Here is a 17,896-nt window from a genome sequence, read left to right on the forward strand (position 1 = left end):
AGCTACAGAAATTCGAACGCAGACACCTCCGGCCCCTAAGCTGAGTCATTGCAGCCGTGTACTACTGACACCTAGAGACTGGAGGAGCTACCCTGTCCAATCAAGCTGCCCAGCATCTGTTCACTCGCGCTGTACTCTGCTATGGTGTAGTCTACTGCTACATCCTACTATCGCTTATCACTGTGAGAATACCCTACTGCTATTTATTTCAGAGATCACACCATATCAGAACTGTACGTGGAGCTGAACACCTTGAATAATTCCATTCAATTATGCATTTAACCATCGTGCATAATTTGATGTTTGTGTGTTGCATTTAATGATTTGAGTTTTTAAAATGAGTTTTAAAGCACGTGGTTCAGTAAGCTTGTCTCTCTGTGTTTAACTTAAATACCAATATCTATCTATCTATCTATCTATATATACTGTATATATTATAATACAATACAGGCACATGCATTATAAAATTATTCTTATAAGAACAATCATTTATACATTGGTAGTGATTTTACTGCACTACTGCACACTGCATACAGAAAGCATTGCAGATGTTGTGTATTATAGCTCGTTACCTATGACTAGCACCTTGGAATATACCACAGTTCCTGGGTGATGAGGTTTAAATAATGGAACACTCCAATCCACACTGTAGTGGTAGCTCTACTGTTAATGCAAGTGGGAAGCTTCCTAATGAATTGCTATAGACATTGTCCCCTGTTCAAGATTACAAAACTACTCAAGCAGTTAATTTGTTTACCCCATCTGCACAAGTTGTTAGTTACTTGTTTTTGCAACATCACAAGCGTGTTGTGTCATCACAGGAGGCAACATTTTGGTATAAATAACAGCTAACATGGTGTTGGGTTAACAGCAAGACCGACATTGCAGTTGACTCATTTCACAAGGTCAGACCAACAGTGACAAACTAATTTTCAGACTTTTTTTAATATTTATGTTATTGTTTCATAATATAAAAGACACTTGCCAATCTATATTTGCCGTGTAGAGTGATTGTGTCAGCACTGATGCCAATCTCACTCAACAGCATTCAAATACACGCCAATGCACCCTTTGATATACAGACAGCTCGGTCAGGTTGCAGCAATAAATGACGTCATGGTACGTTTGAGGAGGAGAGGAAGTCTTTTTAAACTGAGTGATTGGTAAATGACCCAGCGTAGCTTCAGAGCACGAACACACAATTCTTGACCCAGGTTAGATCAAAAGCACTGGAATCAGGCATCTGACAGCATATAAATACTTTTCTTAACTCTTTCGTGCATGAATTATTGAAAACAGTAAAAAAATAAATAAATAAAAAATGCTCTTGAAGTAGTTTTGGACACCATAAATAAAGTTTTCATTGAACATCTTTTCATTTTCTCCTTTGCTTTATATGGGTATCCTCATATGAGGTCATCATGCATTTGTACCTTCCATAGGTCCCTCTTTTTTTTTTTTTTTTTATCTGTCCCCATATGAGGTCGCCGTACACGACATGGTTATATGGACCAGCGTGCAATATAGGAAACAGCCAACAGCAGTAACAGTACTGATCAAAATGCTTTGCAACTGGATGCCTTTTCCAGCACATTAACAGATTGTTAATATCCAGTTTCTGCACAGGCCTGCTCCACAAGGTCTCAGCCACCTTGAATCGGAAACACAAGTGTTCCTAAGTTATACTCTAGCGACGCCCCACATTTGGCACTAGCAGTAGTACTAGAGATTAGACTCCGTCTTTAGCTCAGCACCGGCGGACGCAGAATTGGAGGTTCAATGTATAACAGGTAACCATCGCTGCATTTGTCAACTGGTCGGGTGGCTTATGATTATATTAAGTTGGTATTTATGATTTTAAAAAATAGGTAGAACAATTTTATTTTGATTGAAACGTCATTCATACATAATACTTTAAACAACGAGAAAAAAAAATTATATATATAACTATAAATGGAGGGGCTCAACAGAGTGTTGGTGCAATGGTGACTGACAACACTGTTAGGTACATAAGATACATCAGATTAAAAAGCACAATGTGGGAATCTTATTTTTTTATTTTTGTATTACTATTATTGAAAATCCAAATATTCTTTCAAATAATTACCTACATACTACAGACTCAAAAAAGCCATCAATCAGCCTCATTAGAAAATGCAATGCCAGCAAATCAAGCTTCTAAATACATATTGTACATTATAATATTTCTTAAGATCACATTTATTGTGATGCGCCGTTACTACAGTTCTATAATCAAATCCCTCTCCCAACACATTTCAGTTCCTTTGAGCTTTAGACGGGCTGGTCATTTTCCCAGGGAGAGCCGCTTTCCCATTTGCAGTCAGAGAGACGCCGGCCTCCGCACCTTTTTTCAGGCTGTCCTTAGGACTCAGCCCTGAACTCTTGATCCTTGGTGCTGCTGCATTAGTGCTCAGTGACATACTTTTGCTTACACTATGTAGTGGAACTGGTTTTGCAGAATCGTTGTTTTTATAAACCGCTGTTCTTTTCACGCCATTACTTGCACTTAGAGAGATACTTCTGGCATCCCCAGCACTAACTGATGTCTTTTTGACCAAACTGGCTGCAGAGTTTACAGTCCTTTTTTGCATAGTGGTATCAGTTGTCTTTCTATTGACTTTTGAACCTGCAATCATGCTTTTGGCCGATTCGTTTGAGCCAGTCCTTTTGGTAGCCAGTTCAGAGGCTCCTTCTACGCCGGGAGCAGCGGCTTGCTTTTGACCAGAAGCCGTGGGCGCTGGTTTCTTGCCCGCTCCCCCTTGGTTTGCTTCTCTGCTGGATTTCGAAGTGGTCTGCAGTAAGCAGTCCCTGCTAGCTGGTGTTCTTTGGTCAGCTTGCCTGCCAGGAGCTGTGAGTCCTATTACAGAGTTCTTCAGGTCTTGTATCTCATCCATTCTGCACTCGTGCTCCTTTCTGGCATTGTTCTTGCGCAGCGTGCATCTGCTGGACATTTCTTCATGGAGTTCATTGAAGAAATCTGCAAGTTAATTACATAAAAACAACAAAAAAAATTCTTACAAGTGCCTTATTTTACATTTGCGTCTCCGCACAGCATCAGATTGAAAAACTGCAGACAGATTATTTGGTGTTTACATTCTTCCCTGTGTGCTGTCTGCATTCTTACACAGTACAAAACAAGCATGACGCAAAACTAAAATTAAAAAGGTGGGGTGGATTTCCAGGTTTTTGTTTGCTATGATTAATAACGTTTTACTGGAAACACCTCCAGATCTAAAATTGTAACTAAGTTAGGCAGCAGTCTTTAAAACTATTAAAAGAAAAAGTATGTGGTACACACCTTTTAATTTTTTATTTATTTTTTCCTTCACTAAGAGAGTAAAGCTGAGGGAATTTTGGAACTTGGAACTTTGGAACCAGGGGAGAAGCAGCCTAAAACTAGGTCTCCTGGAACCAGGTTTAAAGCCGCTGTTCCTAAAAAAGTGGTTTTGTCTTCCCTCAGCTTTAAGGCCATCTCACCTCTCTAATATAATATTACCGTGTATTTTTTCCAGTGACCAGGGTGTGTGAGTGGCATATTCCTCCTCGTCTTCCGAGCTCTCCTCCCTCTCTTCATCTTTTTCTCCTTCATAGTCCACCCTCCTGGCGACAGACTGCCCATCCAGCTCCTTCAAACAGGGCAGGGCTGCAGCCACTCTGTCCCTACACACACCACACCAAAGCAATGCTTAGCACAAGGTGTGCTGTCTGTCTACTTGACTTTGTTTCTTACAGTTTCACTTTGCAATTCAGATCTGATGGTTGTTATGGATGACTGGACAGAAGCACCACAGTCATGTTAAATAGTACACTCAAATATGACTTCAGAGCGACCGGGGCACTCTGGCTGGCTGTCCAGCTTGTTTACATTCTCATGGTAAACTCTCTTGTCATTATGTAATGTTGCTACTATCTGGAGCATCAAGGGGTAATTAGTATCATCTACATGATCTGAATTAGCTCAGAGAAGTTAAACCAACATGGAAAACTACTTTAAAAATAGGTTATATTTTCCCCCCTCGAAATGGATGGTTTTGTTTTCAGATAGAAATTGACATTAGACACATACAAGGCTGATCTTTTCAACACAGGCTTATGACGGAAGAGCCTTTTGAAATATAAAAAAAAAAAAAGGAATATCTTTCAAATCAGAGATTGAAGGAATTTGGTTATCATAAAGATCTTTCCATTCTGCACACGGAATAATCTGTGGCGTACCTGTATACTTTCTCATTCACACACGGGTTCCCTTTGAGGTTCAAAATGAACAGGCTCTTGGGCATCTCACCTAGAAGGCAAATTGCTGGATTAAGCAGGAGTATTAAAATACTGTCAACTGTGAATAAGAATTTAACATCACAAACTCACTATTGTTTCATATGCAGGGATGGAAATAAGACTCCTACTGCATAACACTTTCATTCATTCCAGGGTCATAAATAAGGCTCCTACTGCATAGCAGTTTCACCAAATTCCAGATTTTACTATGAGCTTGATTAGCCCCAGTGTATACGTAACAAGCTCAGGTGTGTTTTATTAAACTCATAGTAAAACCAGGACTGGGTCGAACTGCTATACAATGGAAGTCTTATTTCCATCCCTGAAATACACTGCAAAACAGACTAGTTGATATGCAAAGCGAGGTTTAGAAAAGAAATAGATGTGATTCTCTTACCCAAATCAAGATGCTCAATGAGGTTGTCAGAGAGGTCAAGAAATCCCAGCTTCTCCAGCGATTTGAGGTTTTCTGTTTTACAGATTTTGTTTCCAGCGAGTGTCAGGAACCTGACGAAAAACACAACGTGTGTGTTTCATATTTCAGCAGGATATGACTCAGCATGTTATTAATATAAGAATCAATATTATTCTTACCTTAAATTATCAATTATCAATTATTACTCTTACCTTAAATTAGATAGGAATTCGATGTTCTCTATCTTCTTAATGTTGTTCTGTAAATAAGAACAGATCTATAAAATAAGTGGTCATTTGCCAAGTGTGTTCTGTAAGAGTAACAAGAGAATTGAACACTCAAAATCTTTTACTAACGTATTTTGTAACCCTCCCCCACCCCCACAAAATGAACTGACTTTCTTAGCAGTAGGTTCAGTATTAGAACTCACTACCCTAACAGACTATATATGGACAGGTAGGGGTCCTAATACCTACTGCAGAGGACATTCAATTATAGAGTAGGGCTAGGATAAAACAAAGAAATCACCTACATCTAAACAGACAGAGGTTCTTAAGAAAGTCATCACGGATTCCTTCAATATATAATTAACTTAAAGCAACTATGCAAGGGTGATACATGGATAAGGAAGGGTTTCATGCCTACAGTACCTTGCACAAAACTTGCATATCCTTGCAGTCATTAAAAAATCTTGCAAATCCCTTGCATCACAGGGATGGAAATAAGACTCCCATTGCATAGCAGTTTGATCCATTCCTGGTTTTACTTGGAGTTTAAAAAGACACACCGGAGCTTGTTACCTATACTCTGGGGCTAATCAAGCTTGTAGTAAAACCTGGAAGTAGTGAAGCCGTTATGCAATTTCCAGACCTGCATTATGCAAGCATACTCCTTCTTGCATTTTCACTGTGTGCAAGGTATCACCGTGGCACAGTTCTCGGCTTAAACTTTAATTTCTGGTCTTGCTTGATCTGAGCATGATCCCTGCGTTTCTGGTGATGAAAAGCATACTGACGTGCTGCAGGTACAGACTGTGGACTGGCCCCAGACACTCCAGGTTTCCAATGGCACTGAGATTCTCCCTGTCCAGTCTTACTGTCTCCAGTCCCAACAGAGACTCAATTCTGCAAAAACAAACAATTTTGAAAGGGTACAGTTTTTTTTTTAATGTTTTTAATGTCAAGACAGGAATGGCAATAAGACTCCTATTGCACAGCACTTTCACCCATTCCAGGTTTTACTATGAGCTTGATCAGCCACAGTACGTATAGGCAACATGCTCAGGTGTGTTTTATTAAACTCACAGTAAAACCAGGAATGGATCAAACCGCTGTGCAACTGGGAGTCTTAATGCCATTCCTCAATGAAAACATATTATAGAGCTATGGAGCGTACCTTTGCTACACCTTGTTAGAGCAAATTTAAGGTAGTTAGTTGTATTGGTTTTTAAATTATAAAAAGCAACAACATATTAAAAAAAGCTAAAGGCCGCATTGCAGTATTAAGTTTTTCAGAATTGATCAGTGTTTATTTTAAGGAGGGATTCAGTTTATCGATATAACAGCTGTATTGACTGATTTTAGTATTTCAAAGTCCGTTACCAACGAAGTTGGAAGTTACGGTTAGAGACAAGCAAACCTTGCTAGACTACTAATGCGCTTACATTTCTTCAGCTGTCTGTTTGTCTGTAGAGGTGGCCAGGTTGCGTTTGACAATGAGTGACACAGATATATACACAGGTCTCTCCCGGCCAGTCTGATCTGTAACAAACAAACAAAATATAAGCTAACAGTAGAGAGATGTAAAGTGCACCATTATAGTACATTAATAGCAGGCAGTCTTGTGTGCTGTGCAAACAATAAAAAAAGAGGTTTTAAGACATTTAAAATGAATTAAATCTAATTACAGGTACGGTAAGCTCGAGAACATAAAGTCAATACAGTCGTTGACAGATGCCGTTTTACTTTTAGCTTCTTAAAAAAAAAAAAAAACAAACAAAAAAAAAAACTATTTTTCAATGTAATGCATGCATTGTAATATGTTCATTGCTTTAAAAAGTAATGAATATTTACCTTCCCCCATATTTGCGAATGCAAATAAACAAATACATAAAGGTTTCTTCACATCGCTAGCGTGTAGCAGCAATCAATGTGGTTGCTAGGATACAAAGCTCTCACTAACACAGAGCCGAAAAAAACAGACCCTAAACAGCGCCACACAGTGCCTGGGAAGTTCAAATCATACCGTAGTCTGGACACGTAAACGACATTGGACTGTATTAAGTCTATGGGCTTCTAAATTTATTTTGAAGAATTGTTTTAAACACGCAGCAATGTTTTAGTTACCAGAATTCTTGTAATAGTCTGAATTCTCGTTCATACTACACCTCAGCGGGTGGAACTGTTTCTTTAAACGGTACTTAAAATGATGGCTTCTTGTTTTGCAATGCTGTCGTCATGGTTACGTTTTTTTTTGTTTGCTTTTTGCAGTCGTTGTATTACTTTATTCATTAACATGTGTCTATTGGATAATAATTAACAACATGACTGCAGCTGTCTCGATAATAAATGACGCAAAACAATCTACTGCTTAAACATCTCTTCAAAATGAGCGCACATGATTCAAGTTCACGTGTTCTTTGTAATTGTGTTGAGATTTTTTTTCAGTGAAAAAGCCGTGCTTGGGTGGGTTACAGGTATCGTCTATCACATGGCTCCGTGTTCACCGGGACAGCCTGGGACAGTCCGGGACAGTCTGGGACAGTTCAGGGTTTTCAGCTCGCACCGCAGTGCATTCTGGTACGTTTTCAGAGAAGCAGGACTACACTTACCAAAATGCATTGGGGTTTAAAAAATGCTGAACTGTTCCAGTGAACACAGGAGTCTACATGGTAACCCTACTATTAGCACTGGTGCTAAAATACATTTAAAAAAAATTAAAAACAGCACGTGAAAGGAGCAGGAGATATGGTCCAATACTGGAACCCATAGAGCACTGGCTTTGACATACTTTTTTTTTTTTTTGGAGTGCAAATCTAAATAAATATCGGTAGCCACGCTGTATCAGGTACCTAGTGACTCAAAAGAATCTCAAAATGAGTAACAACTGTCATGTGACTGCAGTCATCAGCGCACTCCGCAAATCGCCAGACGCTGAAGTGAGCAACACAGCAGAACAAGATCAACTGAAAAAAAAAAAAACACTAGCTTTTCAGTTAAGAGTTTCTTACACAAGCAAATAAAAAAAAAAACAAGATACAAAATTCCTGCCATCAAGTCTGTCTGCCTGCTTATCTCTCTATCTTTTCTGCTGTCTGTCTGCCAGCCTAGCTGTTTGTTAATCTACCTGTCTATCTATCTTGCCCGGGACTCTCTTCGTAGCCCACACTCTCCCGGCCGTCTCAAGCACCCAGGCCTCTACCTGATCTAGCAGCAGGAAGGTGCTGTGGTAGCTGAAAGCCGTGGCCTCTTCTCGGCAGACCGTTCGTCCGCGGCACTCCACGAGGCCCGCAAGCACGTCCAGCATCTCCTTCGCAGTACACCCCCGCTCCAGACCCAGCCTGCAAAACCACCAGCTCATCAACCAGATGCCTCCAGACAACCACAGATTCTCAATACCGTGCGCTAAAGAATGTCCGTACCAAGTTTTGACACATTTGATCGTCTAGATTAGTCCTGGAGGGCCGGTCTCTCTGCAGGTTTTTATTCCAACTGAACCCTAAAGTACCTTATTGGACCTTATTTGAAGCTTAATTGGTCCAATTAACTAATTTAGGGTATGGTTAGAACAAAAACCAGATGGGAAACTGGCCCTCCATGGCCTGAGTTGTGCACCACTGCTCTAGGTCAAATGGTTTTCAACCTTTTCATTTCAAGTACCAGCATTTCCAGTAGGGACCACCTGGTGTCCCAGTAACTCTATGCAATTTTAAAACAGCTGCTGTAAATCACACATCTACCCCCTTACTACCGCTGCTTCTCATTGAAAATGTGACGGCATCATCTATTTATTTGACAAGAGTTAACCGCAATCAACAACAGCGAGTGGCTGCTTTGGTTTCCGCTCAGTAACTTTGAAAGTTTACAACAAATGCCTGTCATTGTGATAATGTCTCTGTGATTCAGTGGTACAGACAGATTGATACATTGGGGTTAAGAGAATACTGTGGGTGAGGAATCATATCGCCATGAAGAAGAACTGCCCGTGCGTACCAGTTGCAAGCCTGCCGTGCTCAAGTACTGGTACACGTTCCACAGGTTGAAAAGCACTGCTATAGGTCTGGGTAAAACTGAAGCTGTATATCGAGGTTTATTGCAGGCTACGATCGCTGTGGAGGACGATAATACAATCCTAACCCTACCATAGAGTTATTTATGAGGATCCTGTTTGCCTGAAACGATCCGTAAGGGTTGTGCTGCTTTGGTAAAGCAGGGTTAACCCACAGTGTCTGAAAAGCAGCCCTTATGCATTAGCCTGTTCATTCTCTGCTGCTGGCTTATTTCTGATGTTTTATAAGCACAGGGCCCCAGGTTAAACATCTGTGTAAACAAAACAAACTGAAGAGCACAAAGAAGGGCTTTTGGTTTGAACAAAGGGCTGTGTGTGTCTTGTTTACCTTTTTTGAACTGTGCCTCCCTCATATCCGTTGTGCCCAATGTCTGAACCTGTACTTCAATAGAATGATTGTCATTCAAAATTATCTAGACAAGATTCAGAACTGGGCAGACACATGGCAAATGACATTTAATAGAGAAAAGTGTAAGGTACTGCACGCAGGAAATAAAAATGTACATTATAAATATCATATGGGAGATATTGAAATTGGAGAAGGAATCTATGAAAAAGACCTAGGAGTTTTTGTTGACTCAGAAATGTCTTCATCTAGGCAATGTGGGGAAGCTATAAAAAAGGCTAACAAGATGCTCGGATACATTGTGAAAAGTGTTGAATTTAAATCAAGGGAAGTAATGTTAAAACTGTACAATGCACTTGTAAGACCTCATCTTGAATATTGTGTTCAGTTCTGGTCACCTCGCTATAAAAAAGATATTGCTGCTCTAGAAAGAGTGCAAAGAAGAGCGACCAGAATTATTCCGGGCTTAAAAGGCATGTCATATGCAGACAGGCTAAAAGAATTGAATCTGTTCAGTCTTGAACAAAGAAGACTACGTGGCGACCTAATTCAAGCATTCAAAATTCTAAAAGGTATTGACAGTGTCGACCCAAGGGACTTTTTCAGCCTGAAAAAAGAAACAAGGACCAGGGGTCACAAATGGAGTTTAGAAAAAGGGGCATTCAGAACAGAAAATAGGAGACACTTTTTTACACAGAGAATTGTGAGGGTCTGGAATCAACTCCCCAGTAATGTTGTTGAAGCTGACACCCTGGGATCCTTCAAGAAGCTGCTTGATGAGATTTTGGGATCAATAAGCTACTAACAACCAAACGAGCAAGATGGGCCGAATGGCCTCCTCTCGTTTGTAAACTTTCTTATGTTCTTATGTTCTTATTAGGCTTTTAGTTGTCTGACTGTTGTATTGCATTGAGCATTGTACAGCCAGACAGTTTCCATGCAATCTACAATTGTTTTTCAAATGCAATTCCATTTCTGATTGCTTTTTCAAATCAATTTCCAATGCCACTTACACCATGAGCCAATCCGATCCGATCCGGCCTCAGTGTGTGCGTGGAAACAAGCCCCTATTTCCATCCGTGTGCTGTGTTTTATTTTCTATTCTGTCTGTAAATTCAGAAGCTCTTCAGGGCCTGACCAGGTCCATGCCCAACAAGGCTTCTCCCTCCTCCACAGGGACTCCACACTGCCTCGTTTCCAAAGCAGACGGTGCTCGTTAGCCCCCATCTCGGCTCCCCACAGCCAGGCAGGCCTGCTCAGGATCACTGCAAGGGTGCTCTCCGCTTGCTCGATGGCGATGTAGGGTCATTAGGAAGAGATGAGACACCCGACCAATGCAGCTCCCATTGCATAGCAGTTCGATCCATTCCTGGTCTTACTAGGAGTGTAATAAGACGCACCTGAGCTTGGCTAATCAAGCTGGTAGTAAAACCTAGAATGGGTGAAGCTGCTATGCAGTAGGAGTCTTATCGCCATCCCTGCAATTATAAAGAGGAGAAGAGGTAAACACACAGAAGCATATGGTTTTTAAACCTTAGAGATGCGAGTACAGTATAACATACCAATATCATACATGCAGAAGTTGGACTGTTCAGCTCACCTCCACCTTTACGGTTTCAGCGGTTTAAATGTTACATTTCACGGCGGTGTAAAGAAGTAACATGTAATTAAAAACGGCAAAATATAGACATTTAAGCCCTTAAATTACCAAAAGCACGTGATTAACAAAGTAGAAACGCTAAAACGAAACTTAACTCCAGAGGCTCGCTCTGTGATTGCGTTTCTGTTACTGTTATTATAAACACACACAAAAAAAACCAAACAAACAAAAAAACTGCTCTGGTTTTAACCGTCATTGTGTGCATCAGTAATTAAAGCACTCTTATGAAATGCTGTTTTTCTTCATTCCTTATCTCTGCGGTGTAAACACATGTCTATTTACAGACAGCTCTGCCCATCACCAATTTAATAAAACAAAGCCCAATCTCTTCGGTGTTAAATTTACCTGAATATCCGTCACACCCCGCCGTTTTTTTTTTTTTTTTTTTTTTTTTTTTTTAATTTATTATTTTAGCGCTTTCTCCAGTTTCACCTGGCGAAAATGCAGCCAAAACAAAGCGAATGAGACAAGCTAGGGTACTCTAACAGCTAATCATTAAACAGGTTTAGAGACTGTGATTTTTTTTATATTTAATTTTTTTTTTTATTCTGCATTTTTAAATACTGACTTTGGATACTGTTTTAATTTTGGAAACTTTTTTTTTTTTTTTTTTTTTTTTAATCTTTTGTTATATTGATTTGCCTTTTTCGTTTTACGCAGTTCTATGCATGGATAACATTATAATTTCATTTTGCTGTCGGGTCGTTAATGTAGAATTTCACAAACTGCTACAATACGGATAAGATTTAAAAGTATGTACTGTATTACAGTCCACGTGTCGTCTCTTTCGGCAAGTGATATTTTCAGAATCATATCGTTCTGAATTAAAATACTACTTCTGCTGAAAATATAGTACTGTATCAACAAAATCAATACAGTACATCTAAATTGAAAAAACCTTATACAAAATAAATAATAAAATAATAATAATAATAATAATAATAATAATAATAATAATAATAATAAAAACATCACAGTAAGCAAAGTGATGGCCGTGTACATCCTAAGATAAAAGTACAGTATTGAATGGTAGATCTAAAAACTTATATGACTTGTGCGTGTGTGCGTGCGTGCGTGCGTGTGTGTGTGTGTGTGTGTGTGTGTGTGCATATTTTCTTTAAAAAGTATTATTTTAAGAAGAGGCGAAAGTGTGTTTGAAAACAAACAGAAGAGGTACTATTATGGTTTTGATACACACACACACACACACACACACACACACACACACACACACACACATTGTAGCAAAGCAAGGAGGGGGTAAAATATCCCTGCCAAAAACAAGTGTAAATGTGTTTTAATTATTACCTGCACCTGGCACTCTTTATGAATTAAAGCCAGGTGCGGCGCAAAAACAGGAGACAGCCTGTGCTGAGTAGACGGACACAAGAAGTTGCACACTGTGTCCTAGCAGTCACTTTGCATTAGCTGTGCTGTGCTGTGCTGTAAAGCGTGTATTTTGTTTCTTACGGGTAAACAGGGTTTTTGTCCATTCCTGTATGTTTTTGGTAGTGATCGAACAGAGCTAGGTTTTTGTTTACAACAGCGCTCAACTTTCTTTTCCTGCAGTGGGTCAGTGTTTTTAAAGGGGCAACAAACCTTTTTAAACTGTGCAGGCAAGTGAAGGCAGGCAGGCATATCACACAGAGCGAGGCAATCCACACACAGGTGGAGGGCGGGCGTGAACCCGGGACCTCTCACACTAAAGCATAGCGCTGATACCGCCGTACAAAAGAGCCGGCTCCTTTGCAAGGAGAGCATATCAGGCTTATGCCTTTGTATGTGATTGTCTCACCTACCAGCCCTGCTGCTGCCTTGCCCCGTGCATGCTACACTCCCCTGCCAGCCTCAAGTCTGTCCCGGACTTGCTCGCCAGGCTACAGTCCAACGTGTGCGTGCCGGGGTACCTGCATCCCACTGCTAACACCAATGTAGCCATCTCGGTTCCCACAGGCAGGCGCCTCACACAGGGCGAGGCAATAGGGGTCAGGCGCCCTCACACAGGGACGGCAACGTAGTTGATCACTACACGCTCTGCCGCTCCTTGCCCTGTGCACGCTAAGCCCTGTAGCTATATATATATAGAGAGAGAGAGAGAGAGAGAGAGAGAGAGAGAGACAGAGAGAGAGAGAAGAAAGAGAGAGCGGAGAGAGAGAGAGAGAGAGGAGAGAGAGAGAGAGAGAGAGAGAGGTGATTTTCAGGAATTTCATGCCCTCCTTTTATAGTGGTTTGGCACGACTGGGAAACATTGTGAAGTGACTCACACATAGTTTCTCTAAGTCTGAAGCGTATTACCATATTACCATTATCAAATGGTAAATAAAAAGTATAATTGGGGAAAGCATGGCAAAAAGGCAGTGCCAAATAGAATGGTATTTCATGAGTGACAGAAAAATACTAACAATACATGAAAAACTGTGACTACAAAACATCTTTATTTCAGACAGTTCTTTTGCTGTGCATTTCGCAGTATTAAAACAAAAACCCTGCTTGGTTTTCTACATTTATTTATTTATTTATTTTTAAACTTTTCCTACATTACAGAATAAAAAAACACAACAAACAAACAAAACAAAACCTACACACACTGAACAACAAGCAAAAAACGAACAAACACGTTTTAGTCTAACAGAGGTCTTGTGTGATTACAGTCAAATCCTCTCCCAATTCTTCTTACGCATGCGCACACAACATTTCTGCTACAGCTTAAACACAGCACTGGACTGGAAGAGCTCAGAGTTTGACCAGAGCTGGTGTTTGAACCTCCGTTCTTTGTTCTGCCTTTCTGGATTCACTGCATAAGTGTTGCAGTGTGTGTTAAGAAAAACCCTTCGAACCAACCCTTCTAAAATATATCAATCGTGATGAAGGCTTATGTAGTAAAAAAAATATATACAATTCTACGACAAACATTTCCGCTAGAAGTCTTTCTCAGCGTTGCCATTAGTGCCTTTTAAAGACACTATATCCATCTAAGTCACAGCTGTACCACGTTAAGTTTACTATCTATGTATTTATTTTATAATGCATAGATTTATTTTTATTTTTTCAAAATTACAGCAGGGCAACTTCCCGAACTCCATAGAGTTCACACAAACTGCTTTCAAATTTCTAAAAATAAATTAAATCTCGACCAAAATAGATATATATATATATATATATATATATATATATATATATATGTAGATATCGATATATATATATATATATATGTATAATATATATATATGTATATAACACACACATACCACACACACACACACACACACACAACCACACACACACACACACACACACACACACATACATACTGGGAATAAATTCTCCAAAGCGCTTCACTTCAAATTGTTTTTCAAGAAAGGCCAAACACGCACCTGATAAAGTTTACCATACCAGAAAGAAAACAGCTGCAACATTTCACTTAGTCTCGGGTGGTTTCTTACTTCATTTGATATTTCTATTTTTATTTGGCATTTTTCCCAAAATGTGCATTATAATGACGATTGGGAGTAAACTGCTCTGAGAATCTAACCGATTGAGAAAGAGTTGTGTAATCCAAATGTTCGTCTCAAAATTGTAAACGTTTTTTTTTTTCACTACATAGCACCATTGAGTGTATTGTAATGGATGAAGCATGAAAAATTGCCCAACTGTGCAACTTTCCCGCTAGAATTGCACAAAGGAAAACCACGACCATGATACATCATCAAGCCGTTGAAATCCAGACTAAAACATTACCACAGACAAAAGAAACTAACCCTATACTAGAACTTAAACCGCTATTTCCACTAATATTTCAATGTTTTGACATTTTGAGCAGTCCCACCAATCATAATATCAAGTTTAAATATGATACACGGTACTTAACACATGAATTTAATTAGGGCATTATTTAATATATATATATATATATATATATATATATATATATATATATATATATATATATATCATATACACACACACACACACACACACACACACACACACACTATATATATATATATATATATATATATATATATATATATATATATATATATATATTAGATAATATATTATCATAATTTTTCGCAACAAGTATTACACGGGACTCTACTTTGATCGTCTGACGAAACTTGAGAGGAACAGCAAAACTCTCCTTGTCACTCCACCTTTTTTCCAGTGAAGTTAAACTAAGTGTTTCTTGATTCATCTATACAATAATACTCTAAATTTTTTTTTTTTTTTTTCTTCAAAAATTCATTTAAAACCTGACTTCAAAAGTTAAGTAAACAGCAGGTTATATATATATATATATATATATATATATATATATATATATATATATATATATATCTATATATATTATTGTCTTGCTTAGTCAGTGGAATAAGAGTTGGGGTCAATTCCTGTTTTCCAGTTCTAGTTCCAGTTCCAATTCCAATTCCAGTTCAAATTCCAGTTCCCGTTCCAGTTTCCTTTTAATCAATTCCAACACATCATTGATCAAAATTGCAATTCGCAGTGTTCTGTTAAAATGAGCTTCTCACAGTGGCAATACATTGCTTAAGTTGAATGGTCTCTTAGTTTAATTAAATTGGCTTCAAATGAAAACTGTTGTACAATCACAGCAGTTATTATGTCTGTAAAACATCAATTCCAATTCCCCTCGAAGGAATGGGAATAGATAATTGAACTGGCATTGGAATGGACCCTGTGTGGAATTATACATACCTACATATGCAAATAATTCTGAATTATTAATCTTAAAAAAAAAAAAAAGTAATAACAGTAACAATCATCAACAATAGCATTGCTTTCCTGTAAAAGCCCTTAACTTAAAAAAATAAAAGATTTCAAGGTTAAAAAAAAAAAGAACTGTTTGTACGGCACAGGTCAAACAGCAATCGACAGTTTCAGTTCAGTCCAGCTTTGTTTTTTCACTAATTATTTCAGTTTGTGAGCCACAGTCGGTGCACAGTTCATTAGATTGATTTGAAAGTAAACCAGACTGGATAGGCTGTAGCCACAATGCCATCTACTGTTGTAAGATTTATTAAAAAGAAGAAAAAAGGGACAAGTAGAATCTTGATTGGCAGTGGGACTTTAATCATCTTGGAGGGAAAAAAACAAACCTTTAAGTGCCTCATTAAAAAAAGAAAAGCAATAAAAAAGCAATAAAAAAATGTGTCAAACTATATAAATCTCTAGTCACCGCCAGTCTCTAATAAAGTCTGTACAGCGTATAGCTATTGAGGCATGCCTTATTTACCTTGTAGACTAGAACGCTAGTCTAAAAAAAGATTACTACGGAACCCTTTGATGTATTTTCATCACTTTCGCGGGCTTGTCTGGTTGTCGTCAATAGTTGGTATGGCTGCTCCACCCAGGCATGGTGCTGGGCTCAGGTTTGGGTTTGAGGTAGGCGTCAGGGTTTGGCTCGAAGCCCTTGCTGCCAGTGCTGGCCACTGCCTCCCTCTCCTCCTTGGACCCCTTGTGGGTCCGGAGGTGCTTGGTGAGGTGGTTGTTCCGCATGAAGACCCGGTTGCAGATAGTGCAGGTGAACTTCTTGGCGGCGTTGTGGGTCTGGAGGTGGTGCTGGAGCTCGTCCGAGCGGGTGAAGCGATTGCCGCAGAAGAGCCAGTTGCAGATGAAGGGCCGGTCTCCGCTATGCCAGCGGAGGTGGGCTTTCAAGTGTGAGGTCTTGGTGTAGGCTTTGCCACAGCCGGGGATGTGGCAGTTGTGGAGATGCTTCCTCTTGACGTCTTTGCTGCCACAGGGTTCCACCCTCTCTGCCTCCACACAGTTCGGACAAAGGCAGGCTGTCTGGCCGGAGCTGCGTGGTGCAGAGCAGCGGTGCGTCTTGGGCCTGTTGCCCACACCCACAGGCTCCTCCAGCGGGTGGAATTCCTGCTCTGTGGCGTCTAGTTGCTTGAACCCATCCTGGGTGTAGTGCTGAGCGGCTGGGGGGAGGTGGGAAGGGGGTCCGCAGAGCTGGGGCTCCGAACCATAGGTGCCGATGGTGGGTTGCAGCCCCCCAGCCTGGGTGGAGGTCTGGAAGCCACCTTGGACATTCTGGAAGTCCATCCAGCTTGAGTTCTCCAAGTGGAGGTCCCACCAGGAGGGCATGTCCTCACTGCTTCCACTGGAGTGGGTGGGTCTAAACCAAGCCTCATGGGGGTGGGCCATGGGCACGAGCTCGGTAAGGACTTTCGGTGGCTGAATGTTGGAGTTTCTCCTGTTGTGAAGTGCTTAAATTCTCCACCTGGCGTCGATCATAACATTGTAACTCCACTGGGAGAGGAAGAGATCAGGTCAGGAAGAAGGAGACAGAAGACTCTGTCATGGAGGACTCCTTCCAGTGAGGCACAAAGCAGTCTTCATACAAAAAGATCTTTCCTGTTGAAGACAGAACAAAAACAAACAACAAGATTAGGGTCCGGGATTTCTTTCCACGGCCTGTTCCTATTCGAGTCACCAACAGCACTGCCTAACAAGAAGGGAGAAGACCCAGCCTTGCTTCAGCTCCTGAGATCTGATGAGATCACAGTCCTTGGTGGTATGGCTGCTGGCCAACTCATACAGCATTTGTGTTTCTTTGCGGTTGGAGGTGATAGCTTGCAGACGGGAGAACCTATTTCTGAATCACTGCTTGGCGTATTCTATTACACTGAAGCATGGCAGGTTACTGTGTGAGCATTAGTGCCACCCAGCGCTGTACTGTACCGGGGGAACACTGGGCTGTGTCTGAGTGAGACAGGGGCACTGGTTTACTCTGAAATCCTTCAGCTCATTTCGTATCGATGCACTTCACTGGCATTCCCCTTTACAGCTTATTTTATCAACAGAGAGCTCAAGCACAGCTGCAAACACGTGGGAGGATGTTTCCCTACTCAACCAAGTGAGGACA

The 17,896-nt window shown here is 40.2% G+C and overlaps 2 protein-coding genes across 2 annotated transcripts; both read right to left on the reverse strand.

The window, feature by feature from the left end:
• Positions 1–1,964: 1,964 nt before the first annotated feature.
• LOC121324785 (leucine-rich repeat-containing protein 46-like) lies at positions 1,965–6,868 on the reverse strand. Its single transcript, XM_041266962.1, has 8 exons — positions 6,784–6,868; positions 6,375–6,471; positions 5,727–5,835; positions 4,924–4,970; positions 4,694–4,803; positions 4,237–4,306; positions 3,518–3,681; positions 1,965–2,998 (listed from the first exon to the last, which is right to left on the reverse strand). The coding sequence occupies exons 1-8, from the start codon at positions 6,791–6,793 to the stop codon at positions 2,277–2,279; spliced, it is 1,329 nt and encodes a 442-aa protein (XP_041122896.1). The 5' UTR covers positions 6,794–6,868; the 3' UTR covers positions 1,965–2,276.
• Positions 6,869–15,917: 9,049 nt separating this feature from the next.
• LOC121325012 (transcription factor Sp6-like) lies at positions 15,918–17,379 on the reverse strand. The gene has a single exon (XM_041267296.1). The coding sequence runs from the start codon at positions 17,173–17,175 to the stop codon at positions 16,348–16,350; it is 828 nt and encodes a 275-aa protein (XP_041123230.1). The 5' UTR covers positions 17,176–17,379; the 3' UTR covers positions 15,918–16,347.
• Positions 17,380–17,896: the final 517 nt, after the last annotated feature.

This window comes from Polyodon spathula, chromosome 12 (genome assembly GCF_017654505.1).
Source record: "Polyodon spathula isolate WHYD16114869_AA chromosome 12, ASM1765450v1, whole genome shotgun sequence".
Lineage (NCBI taxonomy): Eukaryota > Metazoa > Chordata > Actinopteri > Acipenseriformes > Polyodontidae > Polyodon > Polyodon spathula.